We start from the raw sequence: 27,936 nt of genomic DNA on the forward strand, positions 1-27,936 counted from the left end.
ACATAAACTGGGTGGAGGAAATCACGCATTCATCTAAGGCTCGCCAGTTCATAAATGCCTTGCAGGACAATTTCATGGGTCAAATGGTAGAGGCACCAACTAGAAACAAGGCGTTACTAGAGCTACTGATTACCAACAATACAGACCTGATCACGGATGTGGAAATAGGAGGCAATTTAAGAAACAACGATCACAGGTCAATTGGCTTCAGTATAAATCACACAAATAGGAAACACAAGGGGAACACAAAGAAGGAATTTCAAAAGAGCCAACTTCCCTGAATGAAGAAACTTGCTAGAAGATAAATCTTAGATACAAAGAACACGGAAGAGAGATGGGTTTGCTATAAGAGCATATTAAATAAGGGCATTAGCCAGTGCATCCCATTGGGAAATACATTTAAAAGTCCTGGATGGCTTAACTCCAATGTAAAAAGGCATATAAAAGCAAAGGAGAAGGCCTTCAAAAAATACGAGGTTGAGAGATCATCATCAGCATTCAGACTTTAAGAAACCATGGGCAGAAGATTTGAGGCAACTTTGGACTTTCATGGTACGGTAAAGACTCAGAAAAAATATAGAAATTTATTGCGACATAACATGGTTTTAAAAATCCCTTCGGGGGGAAAGAGACAATACAAATACTAGCATTTCAATAGCTCTGAAATGAACTGGAAAGATTTAATGTGTATCCGTCCAGGAGAGGGATTAGATCTTCGTCACATGCCAGTTCAACCCCTACATGTTTCACATTGAACGTGCTTCTTCAGGAATATAGTTAAGAGTTTATCTCTATAAAGAAATAGACATATACATAAATAATCTTAACATAATGAAACCAAATGGACAAATTAGGATTGCAAAATTTTGGGAAAAGGACATGAACCACCTATTGATTGCCATAGAGGTGGGACATCCCATAAACAATGCAACCACAACTGTAATACGTATATGCAATGTTCCCCATCTATGTACAAAAAGTGTTGCGCTAAGAGTAAATACAATGTGAAAGTGTGCTAATAATAGCTAAATATCACACTCATTTATGTTTAAAAAATAATAAATATCTAGGACAATGCTTAATAACAAGTGAACTGTAAACAAAAAAACTGAGAGAGAAAAGAAAGTCTTTTGCTAGAAGATCATGATTGTGCTCTCCCTTGGTGCAGACAAGAAGATATGGAAATATTAATTCCATCCGTGGAATATTTGATCCAAAGAAACACCCTGGTGCTGACACCACCACACACAGAAGAAAGATGTGAGCTTACCGACTCCCAATGACCCCAACGAGCATACGCTCCAGGGGTCAAAAACGCTTTTCAGTTATACCGATAGGAAATCCTCAGGTCAGGAAAGATGAGTTTTCAATATTCATGGTGACTCCACTCTTGTTCAAACTGAATTGGACACGGAGCCAGTGCTCCCGGGAAGATCACACTCCCACTCACGGAACCATATGGGACAAGAAAAATTGGGCCAAAAAGTGTAATTTCGTTCAATAAACAAATTTATTAAAATAAAATTACACTTACATTAAAGCAGTGAAATAAGCTCTTTGCAAATAAAAAGGGAGCAGTAGAGTCCTTCCGACGCGTTTCATCTCCTTGGACATCGTCTGGGGTGTTCCCCATCTGTAATGCATCATCAAAGAGACTAAGTAACCTGAATTTACCCAAAATGCTGACAAGAACCAACAGGCGCACTCACCCAGGACAATTTCCTGGGTGAGTGCAGAAACCAAGGTCAAGGTATATAGGTTAAAATAGCTGTCAAAAAATAAAAAGATAAATATATATGACTGGTACAGAAAACCTTAAGGAATGATTGCTGAAACAGTGTACATAGGGGGTGCAGGAAAAAAACTGCACCCCATATGCGCACAAATAAACCATATGAAAACAAACAATTAAATAAGATGTACATATGTGGTAAAATGATCAGTAAAGGTATAGGTAGATGATGGTGAAACTTGAGAAGGTGGTGATCTCAACGGGTGGAGGACAAAAAATGCAGAGGTCGAACTGGCAAGTGACGAATATATCTTATCCCACTCCTGGATGGATACACGTTAATTCTTTCCAGTTAATTTCAGAGCTATTGAATTTCTAGTATTTGTATTGCCCCCCCCCCCCCCCACCCAAAGGTTTTTTTTTTAACCATGTTATGTCTTAATAAATTTATATCTTTTTTTAAAAATAACTTTTTGTGAGTCTTTTACCATACCGTGAAAGTCCAAAGTCTCCTTAAATCTACTGCCCATTGTTTCTTGAACTGATAGGATGACGGTACGTCATTGTGTATATATATTTGATCAGTAGTGATAATCAATTTTAGCATTCAGACTTTACAAATAACGCAACAAGATATATAAGGGTGCAATTAGGGCGGCTAGGATGGAACACAAAAGACACATAGCGGAGGAGAGCAAAAAAAATGCCAAGAAATTCTTTAAGTGTATAAACAGTAAAAAAAGGAGGACAGACCATATTGGCCCCATAAAGAATGAGGAAGGATACCTGATTACAAAGGATGGGAACATGGCAAAGGTATTGAATGTATTCTTCTCTTTAGGATTCACAAGGGTTTCGGGGGACTTCAGTAACCAAAACTACAGTGTTTGCCTCGTGACACATCACAGGAAGCACCCTCATGGCTAACAGAGGACAGAATTAGAAATAGTCTTGGGAAACTTGACATTAATCACCGGGACTGGATGGCTTGCACCCAAGGGTACTTGGGGAACTCAGTCAAGCAATTGCCAGACCATTGTTCCCAATTTTTACTGACAGTCTACTGACTGAAATGGTAGCAGCTGATTGGAGATTAACAGTAATCAACATGGATTCATGAAGAATCGTTCTTGCCAAACCAATCTATTAACCTTCTATGAGGAGGTGAGCTGCCATCTAGATAAAGGGTGGTGATAAATAGGGAATACTCGGAATGGTCAGGGGTGGGAAGTGGGGGTCCAGCAGGGTTCTGTGCTGGCACCAATCCTGTTTAATTTGTTCATAAAGGACCTGGAGGATGGGGTAAACAGTTCAATCTCTGTATTTGCAGATGACACTAAGCTAAGCAGGGCACTAACTTCTCTGCAGGATGTGGAAATCTTGCAAGAAGATCTGAACAAATTAATGGGGTGGGCAACTACATGGCAAATGAGGTTTAATGTAGAAAAATGTAAAATAATGCATTTGGGTGGCAAAAATATGAATGCAATCTACTTTCTAGGGGTGAACCTCTAGGGGTATCTAGGATGGAAAAGGACCTGGGGGTCCTAGTAGATTTTAGGCTCAGCAATGACATGAAATGCCAAGCTGCTGATAACAAAGCAAACAGAAATTTGGCATGCATTAAAACGGCAGTTATCTCCAGGGATAAAACGATAATTCTCCCATTCTACAAGACTTTGGTCTGGGCTCACCTGGAGTATGCTGTCCAGTTCTGGGCACCAGTCCTCAGGAAGTATGTACTGGAAATGGAGCGAGTACAGAGGAGGGAAACAAAGCTAATAAAGGATCTGGAGGATATTAGTTATGAAGAAATGTTGCAAGCACTGAACTCTGGAGAAGAGATGCTTGAGAGGGGATATGATTTTAATTTACAAATACCATACTGGTGACCCCACAATAGGGATAAAACATTTTCGCGGAAGGGAGTTTAACAAGACACGTGGCCACTCATTAAAATTACAAAAAAAGAGGTTTAACCTTAAACTGCGTAAAGGGCTCTTTACTGTAAGAGCGGCAAGGATGTGGAATTCCCTTCCACAGGTGGTGGTTTCAGCGGGGAGCATCAACAGTTTTAAAAAACGATTAGATAAGCACCTGAACGACCACAACATTCAGGGATATACAATCTAATATTGATATATAATCACACACATAGGTTTGACTTGATGGACTTATGTCTTTTTTCAACCTCACATACTATGTAACTATGTCAGATGGAATTATTCCATTGGATATACCAATCGTGTGTGGGGTTCATCTGACTTTTTCTGATAGACCTAAAAATAGAACATGTTTTAAATCTTTCCGACTGAATCAATTTCTATTGAGAAACCCGTTCGTCTGTATGCTATTCTGACAGACCAAAAACGACAGCAAGGGCAGCTATTGGCTACTGGCTACTGGCTATTGAACTTCCTTTTTCTAGTCTTGTCGTATGTCATCACGTTCTAAACGATCAGACTTTGCTATGATTGTGTGTAGGTAAGACCGTTTCAGTGGAACTCCGTCAGAACTCTGTCAGAAAGGCCGTCAGAGTTTATTCTAATGGAAAAACCGGTCGGGTGTATGCGGCGTAAATCTTGGCACTGTCACTTCAGTTGGACAGCTTGCTGCTTACAGACTTCATGTAAATATAGAGAAAATTTTAAAGAAGGGAGATAAATTAAAGTAATACCAGTAATATGATTATTTAATAAGCAAGTGTTCATTTTACATTTCTAACAATGCATACATAAACTATATTGTCAAAAGTATTGGCACGCCTGCCTTTACAGGCACATGAACTTTAATGTCATCCCAGTTTTAGTCTGTAGAGTTCACTAATGAGTTGGCCCACCCTTTCCAGCTATAACAGCTTCAACTCTTCTAGGAAGGTTGTCCACAAGGTTTAGTAGTGTATCTATGGGAATGTTTGACCATTCTTCCAGAAGTGCAATTGTGAGGTCAGGCACTTATGTGGACGAGAAGGCCTGACTTGCAGTCTCCTCTCTAATTCATCCCTAAGGGATTGTATCGGGTTGAGGTCAGGCCAGTCAAGTTCCTCCACCCCAAACTTGCTCATCCATATCTTTATGGACCTTGCTTTGTGCACTGGCCCAAATTATTTGGTGGTGGGAGGGTTATGGTGTGGGGTTGTTTTTCAGGGGTTGGGATTGGCCCCTTAGTTCCAGTGAAGGTAACTTTTAAGGCGTCAGCATACCAAGACATTTTGGACAATTTCATGCTCCCAACTTTGTGGGAACAGTTTGGGGATGGCCCCTTCCTGTTCCAACATAACTGCACCAGTGCACAAAGCAAGGTCCATAAGATATGGATGAGCAAGTTTGGGGTAGAGGAACTTGACTGGCCTTCTTGTCTAACGACGGTGCCTGATCTCACAAATGCACTTCTGGAAGAATGGTCAAACATTCCCGTAGACACACTCCTAAACCTTGTGGACAGCCTTCCCGGAAGAGTTGAAGCTGTTATAGCTGCAAAGGGAGGGCCAACTCAATATTGAACCCTACGGACTAAGACTGGGATGCCATTAAAGTTCAGGTGTGTGTGAAGGCAGGAATCCCAATACTTTTCACAATATGGTGTACCTTTTATATGCACCTTTTGAAGTTGTCATTTTAAATTCTTCATAAATCATCACCATGATCATTATACAGATGTTTGTATTGTCACCTAGTCCTCCAGGTGGCAGGTTGTATTTTACAGACATTGAGTAATGCAGTAAGATTTTCTACTGTTTGCGCACTATTATTGCGATCATTTATTCTTAGTATAGCAAGCGTGAGCTTTACAGAGAAGACTGATGCTCTGTAACAGCCCATTATGCCTAGTCTTTTGGGGAGGTGAACTGGAACCACATCATACTGCTTTTTTCTTCTATAGGTTTACTGGTGTCTAAAGTTAATGCAAGCTTCAGAAACATTTGGCAAGCTCTTTAGGGATGGTTCCTAATCTATCTTGAGGATTACCTATACTTAAACTCCACATCGCAAAGAGGATTTCTTCTTTTGAAACACAGCTTTAAAAAATACTTTAACAAATTAGTGTATAAAAGGACCAAAGAAATTGTGGCTGAAAGGACCACATTGCTGATTAGGCATTCTATGTACTACAGGCTTTATATCCAGTTGTTTTACATCACTTACATTTCATTTAAAGCACACCTGAACAGATTAAAATATGAAACATGCTACTGCTGATTTCCATATAAAATGCAATATAAATAAAAAAAATGATAGTTGCCTGGCTCTTTGGCATCAGTACTTTCTGAGATACTGACCTGGGACACGTGTGTGTGTGTGTGTGTGTGTGTGTATATATATATCCCAAGAGAGCCCCCCTTACATCAAGATCCCCAGAGAGCCTCCTCCTTACATCAGGGTTCCCACAGAGCCCACCTTGCATCAGGGTTCCCAGAGAGCCTCCCCCTTAAATCAGGGGCCCCAGAGAGCCTCCCCCTTAAATCAGGGTCCCCAGAGAGCCTCCCCCTTAAAATCAGGGTCACCAGAGAGCCCCCCCACTTACATCAGGGTCCCCAGAGAACCTCCCCTCCCCTTGGGGACCCCTTTAGAGACTCAGGGCTATGGCCCCAAAAGCCACCCCTAGCGACGTCACTGTCTACATACTTGTTCTTGGTCAGTGATTTAGAAAGTACTAAAGCTACTGAACCAGAATGACAGCCAAGGAAATTGTATTTACATTACAAAAGGGGGTGGTAGCATTTGTAAGCACCATATTTAGTACATATATCAGTACAGTTCCCCTTAATACAATTAGTAACACTTTTCGGTGAACTTTCGGTTTACATCAGCTAAATATACCAAAGGTGCTTCAAAAGGTGTGCACAGTCTTACAATTTTTTCAGCCACAGTAGAAATATCTGTTCGTTGTCACCATGCTGCAGACCCTTGCTCTGTGTGTGGAAGCAGAGGCCTCTCTACTAAATCAGAGCTAGAGCTCCCCAAGCAGTAGGGAGCATGAGCTTTTCTGACTGCAAAGCTACAGGTCTTTGTGACTCTGCAGGGAGATTGTCAGATCTCTCCAGAGGTATTACTGCTTCCAAACATACTTTAACTGAATTTGTTTCCTTTTTTTACATTGATAGGTAAGAATCCGGAGGAGGTAGTGCGAAGATACATACAGAAAGTGAAGTCTCCACCAGATGAGGTAAGCCTAACAACTAGGCTATTAAAGCTGTTCTGGCCAGACAATATACGGTAAATGATGCAATCTTAATGCAATCTCCTTTACATTTACTACTAGCTTTGTAGTATTAGGCCCCTCCTAAGCTGTCTTTTCAGTTTTTATGCAGTCAGGTAGGCCTTCCCACGGTCAGAATGGAATGCATGTTGTCAGCACACCAGGTAAAAACCACTTGAATACTATTCTATAATACCCCTTGATTACCTGGCTGTTTTTCAGTGCTGTGACATTTTCACTGACAATTATTCGATAATGCAACACCGAACCCAAATTAATTTCAAATCTTTTTATGATACAGATAGAAGTTTCGTTTGCTGTTATTTAAAGTGGTTGTAAACGCTTACAACACACTTTGACCTACAGGTAAGCCTAGATTAAGGCTTACCTGTAGGTCCAAGAAATATCTCCTGAACCTACACGGTTTAGGAGATATTTGGCAAAAGACAGGCACCGCTGTCTACGGCGCATGCGCCGTAGACAGCGGCGAGCAGGTGCACTGAGCGCGCCGCGGTCAATGGCGATATGCCGCGAGTGGCGGCTCCCGTGCGCATGCGCGGGAGTGACGTCATCGCGGCTTCGACGAATGACAACGGTGGAGCAGCGAGACCCACCGAGAAGATGGATGCGGCGGACTACAGGGGACAGCGGTGACTTTGCTGGCTCCTGTGTTAGGTAAGTGACACATAATGGACTACTGTGCGATGCATAGTAGTCCATTATGCTTTACCTTTGCAGGGAATGAAAGAGGAAGTAAACTCATCAGGGTTTACTTCCTCTTTAATCACCACTTTATTTATTTTTTATTTTTGACTATATAAATAAAAAAATAAAAAAAATGTTTCCCTTACTTTCTGTTACATTAAAAATGTCAGGACAGTATGAACACCTTCAAAATAACCCCTTTTAGAAAACTAGACACACCAAGGTGGTCTCATTTTTTGCCGCTATTTTTAGTAATGAAGATAAATACTGGTATTGAGGAGGTTTAAACACAGAGCTTGGTAATGATGTACTAGACACAGCACATACAGGTCATGCACATAGGGAAATGGTGGTGAAGGGATTAAAGCGTCTGTAAAGGGAAAAAAAAGAAAAGAACAAATGTGTCATATGTACTTGCTCTGTGCAATAGTTTTACACAGAGCAGCCCCAATCCTCCTTCTCGGGTCCCCTGCCAGTGCTCTGGGCCCCTCCCCCTTGCTGAATGCCCCTATAGCAAGCCGCTTGCTATGGGGACAACCTGTGCGTACTCGCTCCCAAGCCGGCAATCTATATCCATAAGACATTGAGAACCTGGCTCAGCCCCGTTCTTTGCTCTTGCCTCACTAGCTGTGATTGACAGCATCAGGAGCCAATGGCTCTTGCTGCTGCATCTCAGCCAATGAGGAGTGAGGGACCCAGGAGAGCCTCAGCTCTCATGCACATCCCTGGAATGAGATTGGGTTTAGTTAAGGGGGGGCTGATTGGGGAGCTGCACACTGAAGGTTTTAAAAAATCTTCAGCCTTTACAGCCACTTTAATGTTCAGATGTGCAGGATAAGGATCAAATGGGTTTAATTTACAGGCCACCTACAGATAGCTGTATTGGAGAGGAAGGGGGTGAAACGGTTAAAAACAATCTTTTGTGCTGCAGTGATCTGCTTACATCAGGGACAAATTAATGATTTATTCATTCATTAGTTCCTATTTCTAGCCTCCCTTTGTTGTAAGAGAAAGGGAAGGGTTCTCAGTAATATAAACAAGTCTGTGTACATCTGAAAACTCAGTGACAGGTCTGTTCAGTGACCAATCACATGGTACAGAGCCAGTCGGATTGGCTCTGTATTTACTGACTATGAACAGGACACAAAATGAAGTATTCAGGTACATAAGGGTTATGCTTTTGCCTTCAGGAGATTGGACATTGACTGTAAGGACAGTCTAGTAAAATCCCTCCCAATCTCGTTATGCCCTGTTTTTTAGGGGTTTTTTTTTTGTTAATGTCTTTTCTCCTCTGATAAACAAAGCATTTCTCTTCTTATTTTCAAGATTTTTATTTTTTTTTTAATTTTCTTTAGTTGCTGCAGAGCCGGAAGGGGTTCATTTTGCAGCTTCAAGATTGCCACAGGAGCCATACCTGGGCTCAGCTAAGAGAAAGAAGCTGTGTCATGTGAGACAGCCACAGAGTATTTTATTTGTCCAGGGCCACAGTGCACCTATCGTGTGGAACTGAAGACTCAGGGTGTGTGCTAATTGAAGAGGTAAAGATTAGTGGAAGCAATGTGTTCCCTGAATGCTACCTCCCCATCTCACTGAACTGGTCCAGGCAGATGTGGTACTTGGATCTCCTCAGACTTCTGGCACACTCTCCATGGGCCCTCCTAGGTCATTCAAATCTTTTGTTCCAGGGACTGGTTTATCACCCTTCCTCTAGACTGCTGCCTGTACAGCCTGGCTGTTGAAGCCCAGGTCCTGCGGAATAGGGTTCCATCTGTTCCCACGCTTTTTCAAGGCTAGGAAATTGACTTTTCTCAAGTCTACCATTGCACCTGGATAGCATATTTATCTTGGTGTAAGGAAAGAAAATTCCATCCCAGAAAGTTGGTGGGACAAATCCTGACTTTTCTTCAGTCTGGTCTGGATTAACATTTATCTTTGGGCACTATCAAGCATCACATTTCCATGCTAGGGGTTCTTTTTCAAAAACTGCTTGCCTCTCACTCCTTAGTGGAGGCCTTTGTACAGGGTGCCACTCACATTTTCCCCCCTGTATGTCCTTCAGTAACACAATGGGATCTCAGCCTGGTCCTGTTGGTTCTTCAGAAACAGCCCCTTTGATAGTCCTCTGTTTACTCTTATTTACAAGGTTGCCTTTCTCGTTGTACACACCTCTGCAAGGTGAATTTCTGAAGTATTGGCTTGGACAATGGTGGTGGCCAATGTCAATGATGACCGTTTAGCATATAAAAGAAAAAAAAAACAGTACAAATGATTTTTGGGCATACTCTTAGTGCCCATTTGATTGAAAAGCAATATTTACATTAGAATATTTAAATAGGGTATCTTTTAGAGAGTTTACTACTGCTTTAAAGTGGAACCTAATATGTTCTTTAGCAAGGAACATACGTTCCACATTAATAATTTTATAAAAATTAGTGCGTACTGTAAATTGCGTCTATCATTGCTTCTGTTTCTTCTTGTTGGAGGCTGCCATTTTGCTGAAGCCTAGAGCTCCTAAACAGCAGTAAATCTTTAGGCTGTCAGCAGATCGGCCTCTACACTTTCGGCACAGTGCTAAAAAATAGAGAGCAACTGAGCATGTGCAGAGCAGAATGAGACAGCGTATTACTGGACTTTATACAGTATAGGCGCTTATTTTTAATGTGTTACATAGCTATACCTGCAAAAAGTGCCAACCTGAGGTGACCTAGCAGGACTTTTCTGACGATAATTCCACTAAAAATATCAGTGTTGTAAGATGAATGGTAAAAGCAAAGTTGCTGTGGTTATGCTATTCACACAGATTGGCAAGGTAGTTGTCATATATACCTGTTACATTAGAAAGTACTTTATGCAAGGGTAAATGTAATTTGACATTATGTCGTGGGGTGAAGGGCAAAACTCTTTTTGAAGGTTTTCTTTTGGCTTTTTAGGACTGTACCATCTGCATGGAGCGTCTGGTCACTGCCTCTGGGTATGAGGGTGTCCTGACTCACAAAGGGATTCGCTCGGACCTGGTTGGAAAACTGGGGAAGTGTACCCATATGTACCATGTTCTGTGCCTGGTGGCCATGTATAATAATGGTAACAAGGTAGGTTGTAGTATGACCATAAAAACATCTCTGCTGCTGTTCATATACATTAGAAATTGTCAGTTTACTCACTGATGGTCATAACAAGCTTCCATAGAGGATAAAAGTGTATTTATTTAAGTGTAGACATCATCACTTCCTGTTTCCATATGATGTCTTTACGTGTCTCTGAAGAATAGAGGCTTATGTTCCACTACATGTTATCATGGGATAAGAATTGTTGGATCTTCTTTATATTTATAAAAAGTATCTTTGCAGGATGGCAGCTTGCAGTGTCCCACCTGCAAAGCAATCTATGGAGAGAAAACAGGTACACAGCCTCCAGGGAAAATGGAGTTTCATGTCATTCCTCACTCCCTGCCGGGATACTCGGAGTGTAAGACTATTCGCATTGTGTACGATATCCCCAGCGGAATGCAGGTACTAGCCATGACTTAACATGATAAATTTGAAACAGTTTTAATGATTAATTTTCTCTTGCATTTTCACATTTTGTCTTGATATCTAATGCATTTTACAGATCCAATGTAAATTTCCAGAAAAATTAATGTAGGTATTGCTTTTCTAGGTATGGTTTGTATATGCACAACTTGCTATATCACTGCTAAACACACAGCCAGGGCTGTCATCAGGGGGGTACAGCCGTTATAACTGTAAGGGGCCCGCTCAGGACAGAAGAAGGCAGGACGGGTGAAGGGGATCCGTGCTGTGCAATATAGAAACGATCTCACAATTTCTGCAGTTCTAGTGTCATTGATTTTAGACATCAAGCTCTTTTCTGCCACCTCTGGCTACTATGTGCATGTGCACCCCTCGTGTGACAGTGATCTGCCTGTACTATGCTTCTTAGCAATATGTCAGCTTTGTAAAATTGAGCTGGGACCAGGTAGGAAGCTACAAGTAGGGGCTGTGAAGGAAAGGGAGGGGGGCTGTTTGTGTACAGGGAGGGGCCAGAGGTGTGTGTGCGTACAGATTTCTGTATGTGGGGCTGCCATATATACAGGTGTGGGGGGGGGCTGACATATATACAGGTGTGTGTGGGGGGCCTGACATATATACAGGTGTGTGTGGGGGGGGCTGACATATATACAGGTGTGTGTGGGGGGCGCTGACATACATATACAGGTGTGTGGGGGAGAGGCGCTGACATATATACAGGTGTGTGTGTGTAAGGGGGGCTGCCATATATACAGGTGTGTGGGGGGGCGCTGACATATATACAGGTGTGTGTAGGGGGGCTGACATATATACAGTTGCATGTGTGAGGGGGCACTGACATATATACAGGTGTGGGGGGGGCTGACATATACACAGGTGTACGTGAGGGGGGCTGCCTTATATACAGATGGGAGGAGGGCTGACAAATATACAGGTTTGGGGGGGTGGGGCTGAGTGTGTACAGGTGAGGTGGCCGGTGTGTGGATTCACTAGGATGGTCCATAGGCAAGCCCTGAGAAATGTTGGTGGTCAGGCTCGGGGCAGGGGGTCCGGGTCTAACGCTGTGTAAGGGGCCCAAAAATTTCTGATGGCTGCCCTGCACACAGCAGATATGATTATGCTAAGGATACAGCCCATGATGCTTTGTCACGTTAACATTTTATTTTACTGAATGGGGTGGCATTTTCAAGCACAACTTCAGTCAGTTTTGTAAAGACTTTGGACAAGTATTTATTGCTGTCCATTACACCACTGGGGAGATTTCACCACGCTTCCTATCCCTGTGACAGCAGGATGAGAATAAAGTGAAGAGGTTGTCTACAGGACAGGAACAGTAATAATAATCGGACATAGAAACACATTGAAATGTGTTTTACTCCAGTCTGTGTCCCCCACTGGAGAGATTTTCCATCACTTTCTGCCCTGACATGAATGAGAGGAAATTTCCATAATGGGAAAACAAATTTCAATAAAAACCTAACAATGTGTTTTTGTCCCCTCCCCACTCTTTTGGGGGGGGGGGGGGGAGATTCACTGGCGTTGGACTTAGACAGATAAGGTGTAGACATTTACATGATGGTATAATGTTCATTAAATTAAAAAATGAAAAAAAGAAAAAACATTTATATCCAGAGCCTAAAGACATACGAGCAAGTTAAACTTTGGCACTTTTGTTTTATGTCCGTTGTGAAGTGGGATTTTATTGCCGTAATATAATAAAATATAATATAATATTATTATTTATTGCCTTAAAAACATAATGGATATGCCGGTCCACGGGATTTGTTTTTCTCATTAATATTATCTCTATTTTTAGGGGCCTGAGCATCCTAACCCAGGACGGAAGTTCACAGCCAGAGGATTTCCACGGCACTGTTACTTGCCAGATAATGATAAAGGGAGAAAGGTGAGTGCCATGGTCATGGATGTACAAAAACAAAACCTTTCTAATATAGCTACAAAAAAAGCCTGCAATATAGTCATCTCTGCAAAATGCATCCTATATGATGACCTTTATGCAGCACATACTGGGATAAACCAGTATGAGGAATGCGTAATGTTTCAGGATCTCTGTATGTATAAGACCTAAACTGTGATCTGATCTTTAGTAAACAAAGTGTGGGCATAGTAAAAAAAAAATAATAATAATAATATATTCGCCTACCTGGTGCAGCTGTCCCCCACCATCTCTAAGCCCAAGAACTGAGTGATCATATGACCACTGATCACTCAGTGTCAGTCTTCACTGAGCAGAGAGCGGCAACTGTCAGATGGCTCTCTCCTCTGCCTCTCCAGCACTTACTGAAGCATCAGGCTGCGCAGTACATAGGGCGGTGAGAGGCTGAGCCAACTACTAGCCAGACACCTGAATGGAGCCCAACATTAGTGGCAGAGTGCTTCCAAAGGCCAGACCGCCTCTGTGACATCAGCCAACAGCACGCTTTAGCACTTAGGACAAGTGCACTCCTGTGACCCACAAAAGAAGTATGTGGGTCACAGGAGAAGTAAGAAGTAAAGCCAAAATAAAACCTTCAAATAGAGTTTTGCCCTTTACCCCACGACATAATGTCAAATTACATTTACCCTTGCATAAAGTACTTTCTAATGTAACAGGTGTATATGACAACTACCTTGCCAATCTGTGTGAATAGCATAACCACAGCAACTTTGCTTTTACCATTCATCTTACAACACTGATATTTTTCGTGGAATTATAGTCAGAAAAGTCCTGCTAGGTCACCTCAGGTTGGCCCCTTTTGCAGGTATAGCTATGTAACACATTAAAAATAAGTGCCTATACTGCATAAAATCCAGTAATAAAATTAATAATACATTAATGTCTAAACTGCTGGCAACAAAAGTGAGTACGCCCCTAAGTGAAAATGTTAAAATTGGGCCCAATTAGCCATTTTCCCTTCCCAGGGTCATGTGATTCCTTAGTGTTACAAGGTTTTAGGTGTGAATGGGGAGCAAGTATGTTAAATTTAGTGTTATTGCTCTCACTCTCTCATACTGGTCACTGGAAGTTCAACATGGCACCTCATGACAAAGAACTCTCTGAGGACCTGAAAAAGAATTGTTGCTCGACCTAAAGATGGCCTAAGCTATAAGAAGATTGCCAAGACCCTGAAACTGAGCTGCAGCCTGGTGGCCAAGACCATACAGCGGTTTAACAGGGCAGGTTCTACTCAGAACAGGCCTTGCCATGGCCAACCAAAGAAGTTGAGTGCACATGCTCAGCATCATACCTAGAGGTTGTCTTTGAGAAATAGACGTATGAGTGCTGCCAGCATTGCTGCAGAGGTTGAAGGAATGGGAGGTCAGCCTGTCAGTGCTGAGACCATATGCTGCACACTGCATCAAATTGGTCTGCATGACTGTCGTCCCATAAGGAAGCCTCTTCTAAAGATGATGCACAAGAAAGCCCACAAACAGTTTTCTAAAGACAAGCAGACTAAGGACTTGGATTACTGGAACCATGTCCTGTGGTCTGATGAGACCAAGATAAACCCATTTGGTTCAGATGGTGTCAAGCGTGTGGGGTGGCAACCAGGTGAGGAGTACAAAGACAAGCGTGTCTTGCCTACAGTCAAGCATGGTGGTGGGAGTGTGATGGATCGGTGGCTGCATGAGTGCTGTCGGCACTGGGGAGCTACAGTTCATTAAGGGAACCATGAATGCCAACATGTACTGTGACATTCTGAAACAAGGCTTAATCCCTTCCCTTTGGAGACTGGGCCACAGGGGAGTATTCCAACATGATAACGACCCCAAACAACTCCAAGATGACCACTGCCTTGCTAAAGAAGCTGAGCGTAAAGGTGATGGACTGGCCAATCATTTCTCCAAACCTAAACCCTATTGAGCATCCGTGGGGCATCCTTAAACGGAAGGTGGAGAAGCGCAAGGTCTCCAACATCCACCAGCTTCGTGATGTTGTTATGGAGGATTGGAAGAGGACTCCAGTGGCAACCTGTGAAGCTCTGGTTAACTCCATGCCCAACAAAAAATATTTTCTTAAAAATCTTTTCACCACACAAAATATTTACACTTTGGGCCCAATTTTGAAATTTTCACTTAGGGATGTACTCACTTTTGTTGCCAGTTTAGACACTAATGGCAGTGCAAATTATTTTTGAGGGGATGGGGGCTCCCGTCGTCCTCCTCTCTCTCTCCTATCATCTAAGAGAGACAAGCACTGGGCAGAAGATGTAATGCAAGGATGCTGTGCGGAGGAGGGCAGGCGAAGCATTAGGCTCTGCCTCCACCAGTTCATGTGCCAGTCACCTGCACTTTTATGGGGGCGTCAGTGGCTCCCAACTCCCGGGCACATACTCGGGTATAGGCACGGACCAAGGCTGTGGCAGACATTTTCAAAAATTTGTGAAGGACTCTGGGAGGAAATGGTCTGGGACTGGGGGTCCGTGCAGTGGCCGTCGCAGCGCAGGAGAAAAAGCACAGAGCCAAGAAGGAGAAAACAAGGAAAGAAGGTGGTGCTGGTCTGGGTACCTACCTAGGTGTTTTAGCATGTGCAATGATAATGATGATTGTATCTGCAATCATATCTGCATTCTGCAATCATCAGTACAGGCCAGGGCTCTTCTAGCTGCTACATAACCAGTGCAGATTTGCAGAAGGTGCAGGTCTGTTTGATGCAGTGCCAAGCAAAGCAAATGCTTCCCTTTGCTTGGCACTGCATCAAACAGACCTGCAACTTCTGCAAATCTGTTTCCTCCTCGGCTCTGTGCTTTTTCTCCTGCTTTGCGATGGTCACTGCACTGACCCCCAGTCCCAGACCAGTTCCTCCCAGAGCTCTAGTGCCCCCTCAGTCAGAAGAACAACAAGACAAGAGTCCACACTGCCATGACTTGCTCTCTAGCTGCTCGACTCCACTCAGATTCAGTCAGTTGGCTCCTTGGGCAGCTTGAGCTGCCTTCCAGTTCCTTCCTCCCCCACAGCGAGGCCCACGACCCGTGCTGCTGGCTCTGCACAGAATTTCAACCCCTCCCTCAGAGATCAGTCCGCAGCAGGAGTAAGGAGGGGGCGGCGCCATGCCCCGGCCGAATGGATTTACAGAGACCTGTACAGCCTAGGGGGAGAGACTGAGTGCAGAACAGTCATCATCAAAAAAAAAGAAAAAAGTCTGCGGCTGCCGCCAACACTGCAAGCACCACTCGCGGACTCCTATCCGATCCCTGCCAATAATGTTAACGAGCTTCTGGGGGCTTTATTTGTGTGGGAGGTGGCCGCAGAAGCTGGGGAGCTTTTCTTTGTGGGGGTGGGCGGCTTTTTTGCCGCCCCCGCAAAGTGCCACCCTAGGCCTAGACCTTGTTGGTCTAGGTCAAGACACAGCACTGGTTGTCACATGAAAAGATATTGTAAAATATTTACAAAAATGTGAGGGGTGTACTCACTTTTGTGAGATACTGTATATGCTGGCTACCTTGGAGGAGACAGGGAGGAGGCAGGACGAGTGCCGTACATACAGGAGTATTTCCTGTTTACACGGCAGCCCCTGTAATAGGAAGTCCCATCACCGGCACTGCCATTGGGTGACTGTTCAAAGGAGGCGGGACTTTCTATTAAAGAGGCCGCAGAGAAAATACGTTATATCCAAATAACATGCCCAAGCTCATCTCTTTACTCACACACATCCACAAAGGCAAGAGAGATCTTGTTGGGCAGCGTAATAGTGTTCGAACAAACACACTTAGACCGAATTTTAATGGTTCAAAGAACATCAGGCAAAATGGTCGGCCCTCACGCATGTTCACTTCATCAAATCTGGCCCTCTTTGAAAAAAGTTTGAAAACCCCTACTCTAAATGTTGATGAAAATAAGGTATTTAGCAGTTTATATTTCCTAAAATTATTGCATTTCCATCTTCTGTGTACTGTGGGAAACCAGATATAGTGAATGCAGTGTCCTGGTTATAGTAACACTTTAAGACATAATAAAGAATAGAATTTTATTTTTCAAAGAAAACACACATTTCACATTGATCTTTTTTTAATCAAGTTTAAAAAGTTAAGGTGATTAATAAAGTGTGAACAACCCCAAGGATGGTTGGGTTATGTAGTGTAATAAATAAGTCTGTTCCAATTGGGTCTCCACAGAATAATTCCACAGAATTAAGGCATTCTGATTTTGTCTGGTTTTTACTATATGTATGCTTATTCCAAGTCAGTGAGTAAAAGTGCTCAGGCTAGAGCCAGACAGAGGTCTAGCATATTAGAAGCAAGTCAGCAGTGCCATCCTAGGTTCTTTCAGTACAATCCAAGAACAAAAATGTTATACTGTATATTGCAGCTTACCAGTCCTTAAATGTGGTGGCTGCATTTGTTTTCCTTTTCCTATATTTTCACCTGCTTATCCTGCCAGTAACGCATATGCTGTCCTAGGTTGACAACATTTACCCACTCTACTGTGTCTATAGAAGAGCACCTGTCCCTCTTCTCGTCTCCATTACATAGAGGGGGGGCATTCTGAATTCCACAGAATATAGCCAGGAAGGTTGATACCTATTGGGATTTTGGTACAGTACATAGGAAGTTATAAGGGCATTGGGTTTCTGACAGGATCAACAGGAATTTTTCTGTACTTGCAGAAAATGTACTTTGCCACCATATCAAAGAACTGGTAAGCAGCAAGATATTGCATTTTTGTTATTGGGTTTAAATCTACTTTAAACTGTACCTTGCAACAGGCTTGTTAGAAATCATAAAGTCAGAGTGCAATCCATAGGTCTGGAGCCCAGAGCATGTAGACAAAGGAAGTAGGTTTTAAAAATTAGAGAGGGAGGTCATTTAAGACATTCAAAAGTCAAACTGACAACTTCAAATAAAAAGCAGTTTGGCTTGTTATCTAGTCATCAATCGTGTTAGCCTTCAAAGTCTCTGTGTATTTTATCTTGTAGGAACTGTTTTTGTCATTACAAACCTTTCAGTACTCAGATGTCCGCAAGGCTTACCAGCATCATGAAACTAGCCCTCTGGTAGAGCCATAAAATGTATCTTAGGTCTGCTTGTATTTTAAAATATGCTATGATTTACAGGTATTACGTATGCTGGTAGCAGCATGGGATCGTCGCCTGATATTTTCCATTGGTACCTCCAGCACGACAGGAGAATCTAACACAGTGGTATGGAATGAAATTCATCATAAGACTGAATTTGGATCGAACCTTACTGGGCATGGATATCCAGATCCCAACTACTTGGACAATGTGCTAGCCGAACTTACTTTGCAGGGGGTCACTGAAGATCGGCTTTAGTAATCAGTATGCTGGACCCTTTCATACACATAGGCCCAGCGGCTGGCTCAGAGCCTTATCAGCTTTGTCCTGCTCAGTATTGCCCCTTCTTTTTCAGGGGGTTTCATCCTACCAGAAGTGGAGACTCCACCATACTGCCTTGATTATTTAAAGGGCAAATGTGTGATGTTTTTTGCAGAGAATTGGAGATGTTTAAAATCTTTCTTATTTCAGTGATGCATGGAAGCACTCTCCACAGCATCTCAGGCCTCATAGGCAGTGCAAATAGCAGAGAATCACTTTACGAAGCATGAAATTACTGGGACAAAGGCAATCTGAATGCAGAAAGTTGCTTTAACTCAATGAACATGGGAGAAACAGCGCTAATTCACCAAGGTGTGCAGGACTTTGGGCATTAGACTAATATGCTATATAAACCATTTATGTTGTGGTTGGCATTTAGTCCTGGTTAATGGCAAGGTGTAAGGTCTTGACCATTCTAACACACCCACAAACCGATATGAGTGTTTAGCATCCTTCTTACTACTACTTCAAAGCCAAAACCCAGAGCAGCCTCCTGTCTCTCATCTTTTGCGTGACCAAAGTACATGTTGTGTCTGTGTGTGCTACACAAATCAATGATATATATATATATATATACACATTTGTTCACCTTCGCTATGGCTATTGCTACAAGGTTGTGAGTGTAGAGCAATAAGGAATACAGAAAATGAGCCAGCATGCTGGGAAACAGAATTGGACTTACTGTATATAACATAGTGCAAGGTTGAGTGGTTGGTGTAACCCATATCAGCCAATCAAAAACAGTTTTGATGTATCTGTTGAAACATTGCTAGCTGGTATAGGTTACTGCACATCTTTGCACTATGTTAATAAGTAAAGGGTGAATCTGGATATTCATGATTAAAATGTAGCAGATTTGTCATAAATATATCCATTTATAAAAAGTACAAATGCATTGCCTTTTTTCTGTCAAAATTCATTCTTTAAAAACTGTTTCATTGTCAAATCATAGAATCTTCTATACAACATCCAGGCTTCTACAGTCTTATTATTTGTACCTCTATGGCAGGTGGAGTAACCATTCTTTAGATGTTCCCCATTTCTACTAAAAAATATATTTAGACTGAACCTGACAGCTATTATTTTATACTTTAAGAAGTAGTATTTTTTTTTTACAGTGTTCAGTTTCTGATGGGACAAAGTAGATGTGTCAACCTCACCTCCCCCTGCATTATTTGTGCAGATGTTTGCCTCAGACAAGTGCTTGGACTCACAGACAGCAAAGCAGCCATCTCCTTCCTAGCTCCAGTTTGGTGGGTGGGGGCACAATGTTTGAAGTCACAGCTAGAGTTATAGGGCACCTGGGAAGATGGGGGGGGGGGGGGGGTACTTTAAGAGCTCATTTACACTACAGTATTTCCCTTGAACTGTATTGATCTACATAGATCAACACAAGGGCAGATGTTCACACCATACATGTGTAGTAGTGTACGCTGCGTAGAAATGCACACAATACACTGCAGTGCATAGAGTTAAACGCAGTGTTATTTTGTGTCACTTCAATCAAGTAAAAAAATAAAAAATAATTAATTGTGCAATTTGCTGTAACAAAGCATTGCACTACCACCCACAACAGTCAGGTTGTGCATAGGCTTTCACCAAATGTGAAGGACGTAATCACTTGTGCAATTTACGTTACGTACCCAGAAGCATTGTTTCTTAAAAACCAGGGTGACAAAAGGCACCTTATGGTATCTGTTCTCAAGCAGAGTGCTTCCTTTTAGAAGTGTAAAATTCCCAACAGGTTTGCGATATGCAAGACGTTTTTTGCAGTGCATCTATCAGAACAAAATGTGGTTGAAATTAAAGAGTGTTTTTCTAGAAGGAAACTCCATGGTATTTCCACACATGAACTTTTTCTCTACATGTGATAGGACTCTGAATCCTACCACTGTTTAAACCACAGTGACTCTATTGAGCATGACAAATGCAGCATCAAGAATGTAGTTTTTTTTTTCTTAGCACACAGTGCCCTGTGGGTGTTTAGCGGTGTACTGCCACATTACAGGAAGCTCTCACCTGACATCATAATTACAGGCATACCCCACTTTTAAGTACACAATGGGGTTTATTTACTAAAGATGGAAAATGAAACATCAGGCTTCCTTCATAGAAACCAATCGGCTTCCAGGTTTTATTACCAAAGCTTAATTGAACAAGCTGGGGTTAGAAGCTCATTGGTTTCTATATAGAAGTGAGCCTGATTTTGCACTTTCCAGCTTTAGTAAATAAACCCCAATGTGTACTTAAAAGTGGGGTATGCCTGTATAGTGTCCGGATACACGTTGATGCTGCTTGTGATCTAATCTGTCAGAATAACAAAATTCACCCATAAATGCAGTGGGGGCACCACTAACATTTATATCCAATATGAAAGACGCTACGAAGTTTTTGGTAAACGCTTTCTGACATTTTATAATGGTTAGCAAGGCATCTGCTACTCTGGATAGTCTACACTGTAAATGGCCCATACAGCCTGCAGTCACAAGTTACTTGTAAGCTGATTTATGGTTCAAAATTACTTTTTTGAGAAATCATATACCATTTATGATCTCTCATATTTTCTTAAATATCTGACCACCTAAAGACTATTCCCTCAAGGAAAAAAAATACACCTACCCTAATTTAGGGTTTACTAAAACTGGAGAGTGCACAATCAGCTTCCAGTTTTTTTTTTTCTTTCAAGTTATTTAGCTTTACTGTCACTCTACTACACGTTTGTAAAAGTGTCTAGTGCATAGTATTGAACAAGCTGAAGTTAGAAGCAGAATGGCTACCATGCACAGCCCCACCAGATTTTGCACTCTCAAAGCTGGAAAGTGCAAAATCTGGCTCACTTCTGCATAGAAACCAATGAGCTTCTAACACCAGCTTAATCAATTAAGCTTTGATAATAAAACTTGGAAGCTGATCATACACAGGCTGTGATTATTAACAGTTTAATACAACCAGCTACAAACCTTTCGCTGTGAAGCGGAATTCCAAGAATTATATTTTTTGCAAACTTACATTTGTCTAGCTTGGCTTGGTTAGGTATCGATATCACATTTCAGGAGGGTAGCTGGGGATACTGAAAATCATTGTAGTAGCCTACGCTACATACATTGATAGCAGGGATCTTGTGGGTGCTGCTTCAGCTGCTTTCCCTCTGTACACTGACTACAGGGTGTAATTACTCAGCACTGCCGCCATTCAAAGAATGAGAATGAATATAAGGTGTTCTCTCATGGATTAAGAAAGTAGGAGTGGATGATGTCATTATCCTCACTAAAAAAAATACAAGGTGTTCCCTGTATGAGGGTGATTTGAGCAAGCAACCCTATGTTCAGTGTTTAGAGGGATAGCTGCTGGGGCAGCACCGGAAGATCATGGCTATCACTGTATGTAGTGCAAACTACTACAGTGATTGCCACCATCCCCAGCAGCCCTATAAATATCAGATATGGATACTTGAATCAAGCCAAACTGGACCAATGTAAGTTTAAAAAAATAAAATAAAATAGAACTTATCTTAAACTACCCACAAACTTTTTTGTGTACAGAATAAAGAAAGTACTGCCCGAAGATATAACCATCTTTACACCTAAGCTTGGTTTTATTACTCAGTACACTGACACGCTCCCGAGATGTACACAAGTAGTCAGGCAACAGTGCTACTTTAGACCTCATTCCCTGAAAATTGTCCCTTGTATGGGAAATTACTCTTGCAGGAAATGCCAATATAATTTGGCTTTGGTTCCAAATGGCTTAAAACCATCTTTATAGTCCTAAAGCAGAACTCAATTGCATCTGAACACCACAAACTGAAACCGCTATCTAATTAAAAGAGAAGTGCAGGATTTTAAGAAAAACAAAAATGTATACTTGCCTTGGTGGATGCAACATCAATCCCCCACCACCTCTATACCAAGAACTGAGCGATCAGATTGCTCAGTTCTCAGTCATCAGTGAGCCAATGGTGGTCAGTCGCCAGCTCTCTTAGCTGCCTTTCCATTGCTAACTGGAGTGCCATGTTGTTGAGGGGGAGGGAGTGGCTGGATCAGGCTCTAGAGATGTGCTGAGAGGCTGAGCTAGCTACCGGTCTAAGCATCTGTGTGCATCCTGACATTCAAGTAGTTAACTCTCCAGATTCTTGACTGGCTGAGTAGCATCCTCCAACAGCAGGCTTTGGCCCACTGTCGGCTGAATACAGGTCACAGGAATGCAGAACAAAGTACACTCGTGTGATCCCCAGGAGAAGTAGGGCCAAAGGAGCTTTGGACCTACTTTAATTTTTATTATTCAAAGCAAACTCACCCATCCATATCTACATGCTTTATTTTGTATTTTGGTTTCAGTGTCTAACAGTTCACCTTCTGTGGATTAGCCAAGATTCTGTTCTCATAAAAAAAACAGTGCCTGTAATGTGAATTTTGAATATTAATTTCTTTACAATGCTTAGATGAATGAAGGCTTGTTCTAAAGTGATTTTACTACTTGTTCAGAATATTAGAATACTTTAGCGCGCAAACTCTGGATGCAGGTTCAATTTAAATTATCAGAATCTGCAGGGCAAATGTCTAGATAAGTGTATAAGTTGCTATTCAGAGGCCCTAAATAAAATAAACACAAGTGATCATAATACTCAAAAAGTTCTGCAGGTCAGAGTGAAGCCTTAAGCCAGGTACACATGATCAGATTATAGGACAAATTTTAATCTAATTTTTGATGCATGCTAGTCTCATATCGAAAGTGAAGAGGTTACAAAAATTCTCGTATGAATCAGAAGTGATATAATGTGTTGAATTGATTTGTATGTGTTCTTTCGTTTCTGAGTATGCGTAGTCTTGCTCTTATGATTTTTTCAGACGAAAACTGTACTAATTCTACGAAAATCATACGTTGTGTTCACGTATGTCAAACATTTAAAAGCCTGCACATCCCTGTTTTTGTAATCCGAAAATTTGGAATCAGCTGTTGAAAGCACCATACTATTATTACTGGTCACATTTCATCCTTTTCCTGATAAACCAAACAAAATTTGCTTAGCAGGTGGCCCTGTTCCCTCTTGTCCAACATCCTTTGAAGGAAAAAATAAAATAAAAATCAAAGAAGCAAGGTGGAAAAATGTTGGCTGAACAGTGACTGCATCCAATCAGATACAGGCGCTGCTACCGCTGTCAGAATACAATAGCCTAGCAGAGGACGTCGGCCATCCATGCTACATGGTGTGGATGGAGGAATCTGTTCACCTTTTTCCTTTCAGACTGCTGAAAAAAAATTTATATATATTCACACACACACACACACATTTTATATATATATATATATATATATATATATATATATATATATATATATATACACACACACACACACACACACACACACACATACATACATACACACACACACACACTCCTCAAAAATCCCACTCGCCTGCTCACTTTTTGCTAGTGGATTTTGAGGGCTGGTGAGTGTGGGCTGCCTGGGAGCAGGGGGGGGGGGGAGAAAGCACCGCCAGCAGCCTGGGTTGTATGGGAGCCGTTCTCCCAGCGATCAGAAGGGAAGAGAGCCACCGCCTGTTTCATCAGTGCGCCGAGAACATAACAGCTTTCATTTCAATAGCTGTGTGTTGCCCACCACACCCCGTCATATACAGCCCCTCCTCTTTGTCCTGGCACTTCGATAGACAGATCACCCGTCCCAGGATTGGATGGGTGATTTGTCTATCAAAGTTCCCCAGACAAGGGGGAGGGGCTGTATATGATGGCGCGTGTCGGGGAACACACAGCTATTGAAATGAAAGCTGTTTTGTTCCTGGCGCTCTAATCAACCAGGCAGGGGCTCTCCCCTCTCTTCCTATGCACAGGTAGGCTGCATTGGGGACACATGCTGCATTAGGGACACAGGCAGGCTGCACTGGCAGATACAGGCAGGCTGCACTGGTGGACAAGGGCAGGCTGCATTGGCGGACATGGGAAGGCTGCATTGTTGGGCATGGATAAAGTTATTTATTTTGATAACTTAATTGTGCATAAAACATTTAAGTGTCATTTCATGAGATCATTTATGAGGGCATGTTTAGGGGCTGGGCAGGGGTCGAACAGGACAACTGGTGGCGAGTAACACTTGAGGCCTGGCTAGTAGCCCAGGACTTGAAATTTTGAGCCCTGTATGTGTGTGTGTGTGTATACATATATATACTTGAGTTCTAAAGTGGGGTTATAAGCCACTGACCATCCCCACATTTTACAGGTGGGTGATTCAAGGAATATTTATGATAAGGGTTATTTTTTGTCAGGCAGGTAGTAATCTCCCTATTGTTCACAATCTTATTAAAGAACATGATGCAAGCTGAGTGTTGACATGAAATTAAAATTATATAAAAATATAAAATTATACATTACAACAGTTTAAAGCTGAACTGCAGGCAACCATAACACAAATAGCTGTGGTTATGCATTAAAAAAACACAATTAAATGCATTTTAAACTAGTGTTCGTACGGAGTTTTTCATTTATTTTTTTTAACCAGCCTTGTATTTTCCTTCTACAGCAGCTCTCAAACTGGGAAAGAGAAAAAGTACTTAACAAGCATTCAGGCAGTACACCTTTGCTGTGATTATGCCACTAAGAGGCATGAGCAGGGAGATGTCCTCACCACTGCTGCTCCCTCATTGTCCATTAAGCAGTCTGTGTTGACAAGTGTTCTTGACCAATTCTTGATGCTACTGTAATGAAGGTCAAGGACCATTCTATCCTGTGTGGCAGGGTTTTCCAAATTGGACAACTGGCTACACAAAATCACAAATATATTGGTAGGTAACAGTTCCCACATATATAATTCAACCGTGTATTTAGCAACTTGCCAGAAGTTCAACTTCAATAATATAGTGTAATCCTACAGACTATTTATACGGCCAGTTCACCCAAAAACAATATTTAAGTTATAAGTAGTGTCTTGTAGGGATAAGGGCTATCCACTAGTTTTTTTTCCTCACTTGGTACTACAAAGACAAGAATTTCCTGCAATAATTCTTCAGAGGCGGTTATACTGACCCTCTGGCTTTAATACTTTGTGTCTGGAACAGACCCAAAACACGTAGACTTAACTCTGACGTTTGTGATCTACAAAATTGCTCCATGTCAGTGACACTACAAGAATTAGATCCAGTGTTTCAGCATGGTAACCGGCAACTAGCATTTTTTGAAAGCGAGCAATGATGGCCCTCACTCATAAACATAAAAGAAACATAAAACAAATAAAAAAATGCAATATGGAGACTGGTCCCGTCTAAAACCCACGGTAGACTTGAAAACGAATGCAAGACAGAAGGTCTTTTAACTGATAAATTTGTTTATTATATTGAATTTCCCAAAACCATAAATCAAAATCATGCTGTTTACGGTTTATGTGTAAGTGAAAAATAAATGTTTGACTACATGGCCACCATTAAAAATGTTGAGTTGACTAAAGGCTGACAAGCTGAGAGACGAAAACAAAACAATTTCAGGATTGTGTTCTCCATAATTTGTAAGGAGGTCTGGTTTTAGATTGTTATTACTTGCATATGTATTTCAGTCTGTTGGGATACTATTCAATACAGATATCAGTATCCATTAAGGGATTGTTTTGAGATCACGCATAGAGTGGCATGGAGGCTGTTTTCTTTTGGTCTTTGAAGCACAAGAAGAGGGCTTCAATCCTTCCTGCCCAAAAAATAAAAAGAAGCTGTAATCCAGGAAGATGTACAAGTGCAGAGTATGAAGACGTGCATGGAGCAACCCTCACCCCCATATCCTATTTGCGCTCGGCATGTCCTTGCTTATGTGAATAAAATCCATTTGGAATTCATCTGTATGTGAGTTATATGTTTGATAATGGCTTTAAAACATTTTTTGTTACACCAGATAAGATGTAAATATATAGCATAATGAAGTAACAGCCCTTGGATCAGAACAAGTCAGTAGAATCATAGAGATGATAAAGCTTTCACATCAGCTAAGTTTCAGGTTTCCAGATCGCAAGGTTCCTTATGTAAGATCAAAGCACTGACTGATAGATGGCGCAGAAATGCCCTGCTGGTATTGAAGATAGCAGCTTCCAACTACCATATGCTAAAGACAGAGTCACTGAAGCACAGAGATAAGACTTTAAAAAACATTTCCAAATTATTTCAAGGAGAGGAAATAATGATATTATGTAAACTGTTTTTTTGTATTGACAGCAGACAGCCATTAAAACAAACTACTAGTGATCATTCAAACTTGGTTAAAAAAAAAAAAAAAAAAACAGGGCATGCTAGGAAAATATGCTTAAAGTTTAAAAGCATACTTCACGTGGGACATGACCTACTTGCTGAGAATACCAGATAAAGTACAGATGTCACCAATTCTCTCCATTGGCTAAAACCCCTCCATCCATAAACTAGTAAACCAATTGCTGAGACATATGATGGCATTCTTACGCCTGTACTCTTTAGGTTTATTGCTAGCACTGTCTTGGATAGAGTAAGAAATCAAGGTTTTAAAGAATATGACAAGCAACAATCCTACCTAGCAGCACATATGAGGCTCCTGTAGAAGCAAGCCTAAAATTAATTACATAAAATTTAGACAAAGGTACACTGAGTGGACTTTATGCTTTTAGCACACTTGTGTTTTACTTTGCATTAACAGGCCTTTAATAGGTTTTTCTTGTTGTGGGCTGCCAAGTCGGAAATCTGCTAGATTGCTAGACAGTCATGTTAATCCAAAGGCTTCATAACTTTCTGGATGACAGACACGAGTCATCTGACTGTTGCAGTCCAGTGACTAGGGAAAAGGGGGGGGGGGATCGCAGAGACAGCCAGGCAATCAGCATTTTCAGAAGGTTGCCAGCAATCTTTTTTCTTGTTTTTTTGTTTTTTTTAGTACAGGTTTCATTTACAAGTTCTTGCATGTAACAGGACTGCTGCTAAAGGCATTTTATCCCACTGCATAAAAGCAGTGTGGACCAAAGATTAACGTGCTAGGTAAAGTGCATCAGGAAAGTATTCACAGCGCTGCACTTTTTTCCACATTTTGTTATGTTACAGCCTTATTCCAAGATGGATTAAATTCATTATTTTCCTAAAAATTCTACAAACAATACCCCATAATGACAATGTGAAAGAAGTTTGTTTGAAATCTTTGCCAATGTATTAAAAAAAGAAATCACATGTACATAAGTATACACAGCCTTTAGAATGACACTTAAAATTGAGCTGAGGTACATCCACTGATCATCCTTGGGATGTTTCTACAACTTGAAACAACTTGGAGTCCACCTGTGGTAAATTCAGTTGATTGGATATGATTTGGAAAGGCACACACCTGTCTATATAAGGTCCCAAAGTTAACAGTGCATGTCAGAGCACAAACCAAGCCATGAAGTCCAAGGAATTGTCTGAAGACCTCTGAGACAGGATTGTATCA

General features: G+C 41.6%; 1 protein-coding gene across 2 annotated transcripts in view; it reads left to right on the top strand.

Annotated features, from left to right (window-relative positions):
• DTX1 (deltex E3 ubiquitin ligase 1) overlaps positions 1–26,335 on the top strand; it is a 128,167-nt gene extending 101,832 nt beyond the window's left edge. For both annotated transcript variants that reach the window (XM_077461247.1, XM_077461249.1), the window contains exons 6-10: positions 6,837–6,898; positions 10,567–10,725; positions 10,984–11,145; positions 12,980–13,069; positions 18,218–26,335. In XM_077461247.1, coding sequence (XP_077317373.1) covers positions 6,837–6,898; positions 10,567–10,725; positions 10,984–11,145; positions 12,980–13,069; positions 18,218–18,436 — 692 coding nt within the window. In that variant the 3' untranslated portion in view covers positions 18,437–26,335. The remainder of the gene's footprint in view (positions 1–6,836; positions 6,899–10,566; positions 10,726–10,983; positions 11,146–12,979; positions 13,070–18,217) is intronic.
• The last annotated feature ends 1,601 nt before the right edge of the window (positions 26,336–27,936 follow it).

This window comes from Lithobates pipiens, unplaced genomic scaffold, assembly GCF_037356315.1.
Source record: "Lithobates pipiens isolate NorthernLeopardFrog02 unplaced genomic scaffold, aLitPip1_a1.2 Scaffold_3, whole genome shotgun sequence".
NCBI lineage: Eukaryota > Metazoa > Chordata > Amphibia > Anura > Ranidae > Lithobates > Lithobates pipiens.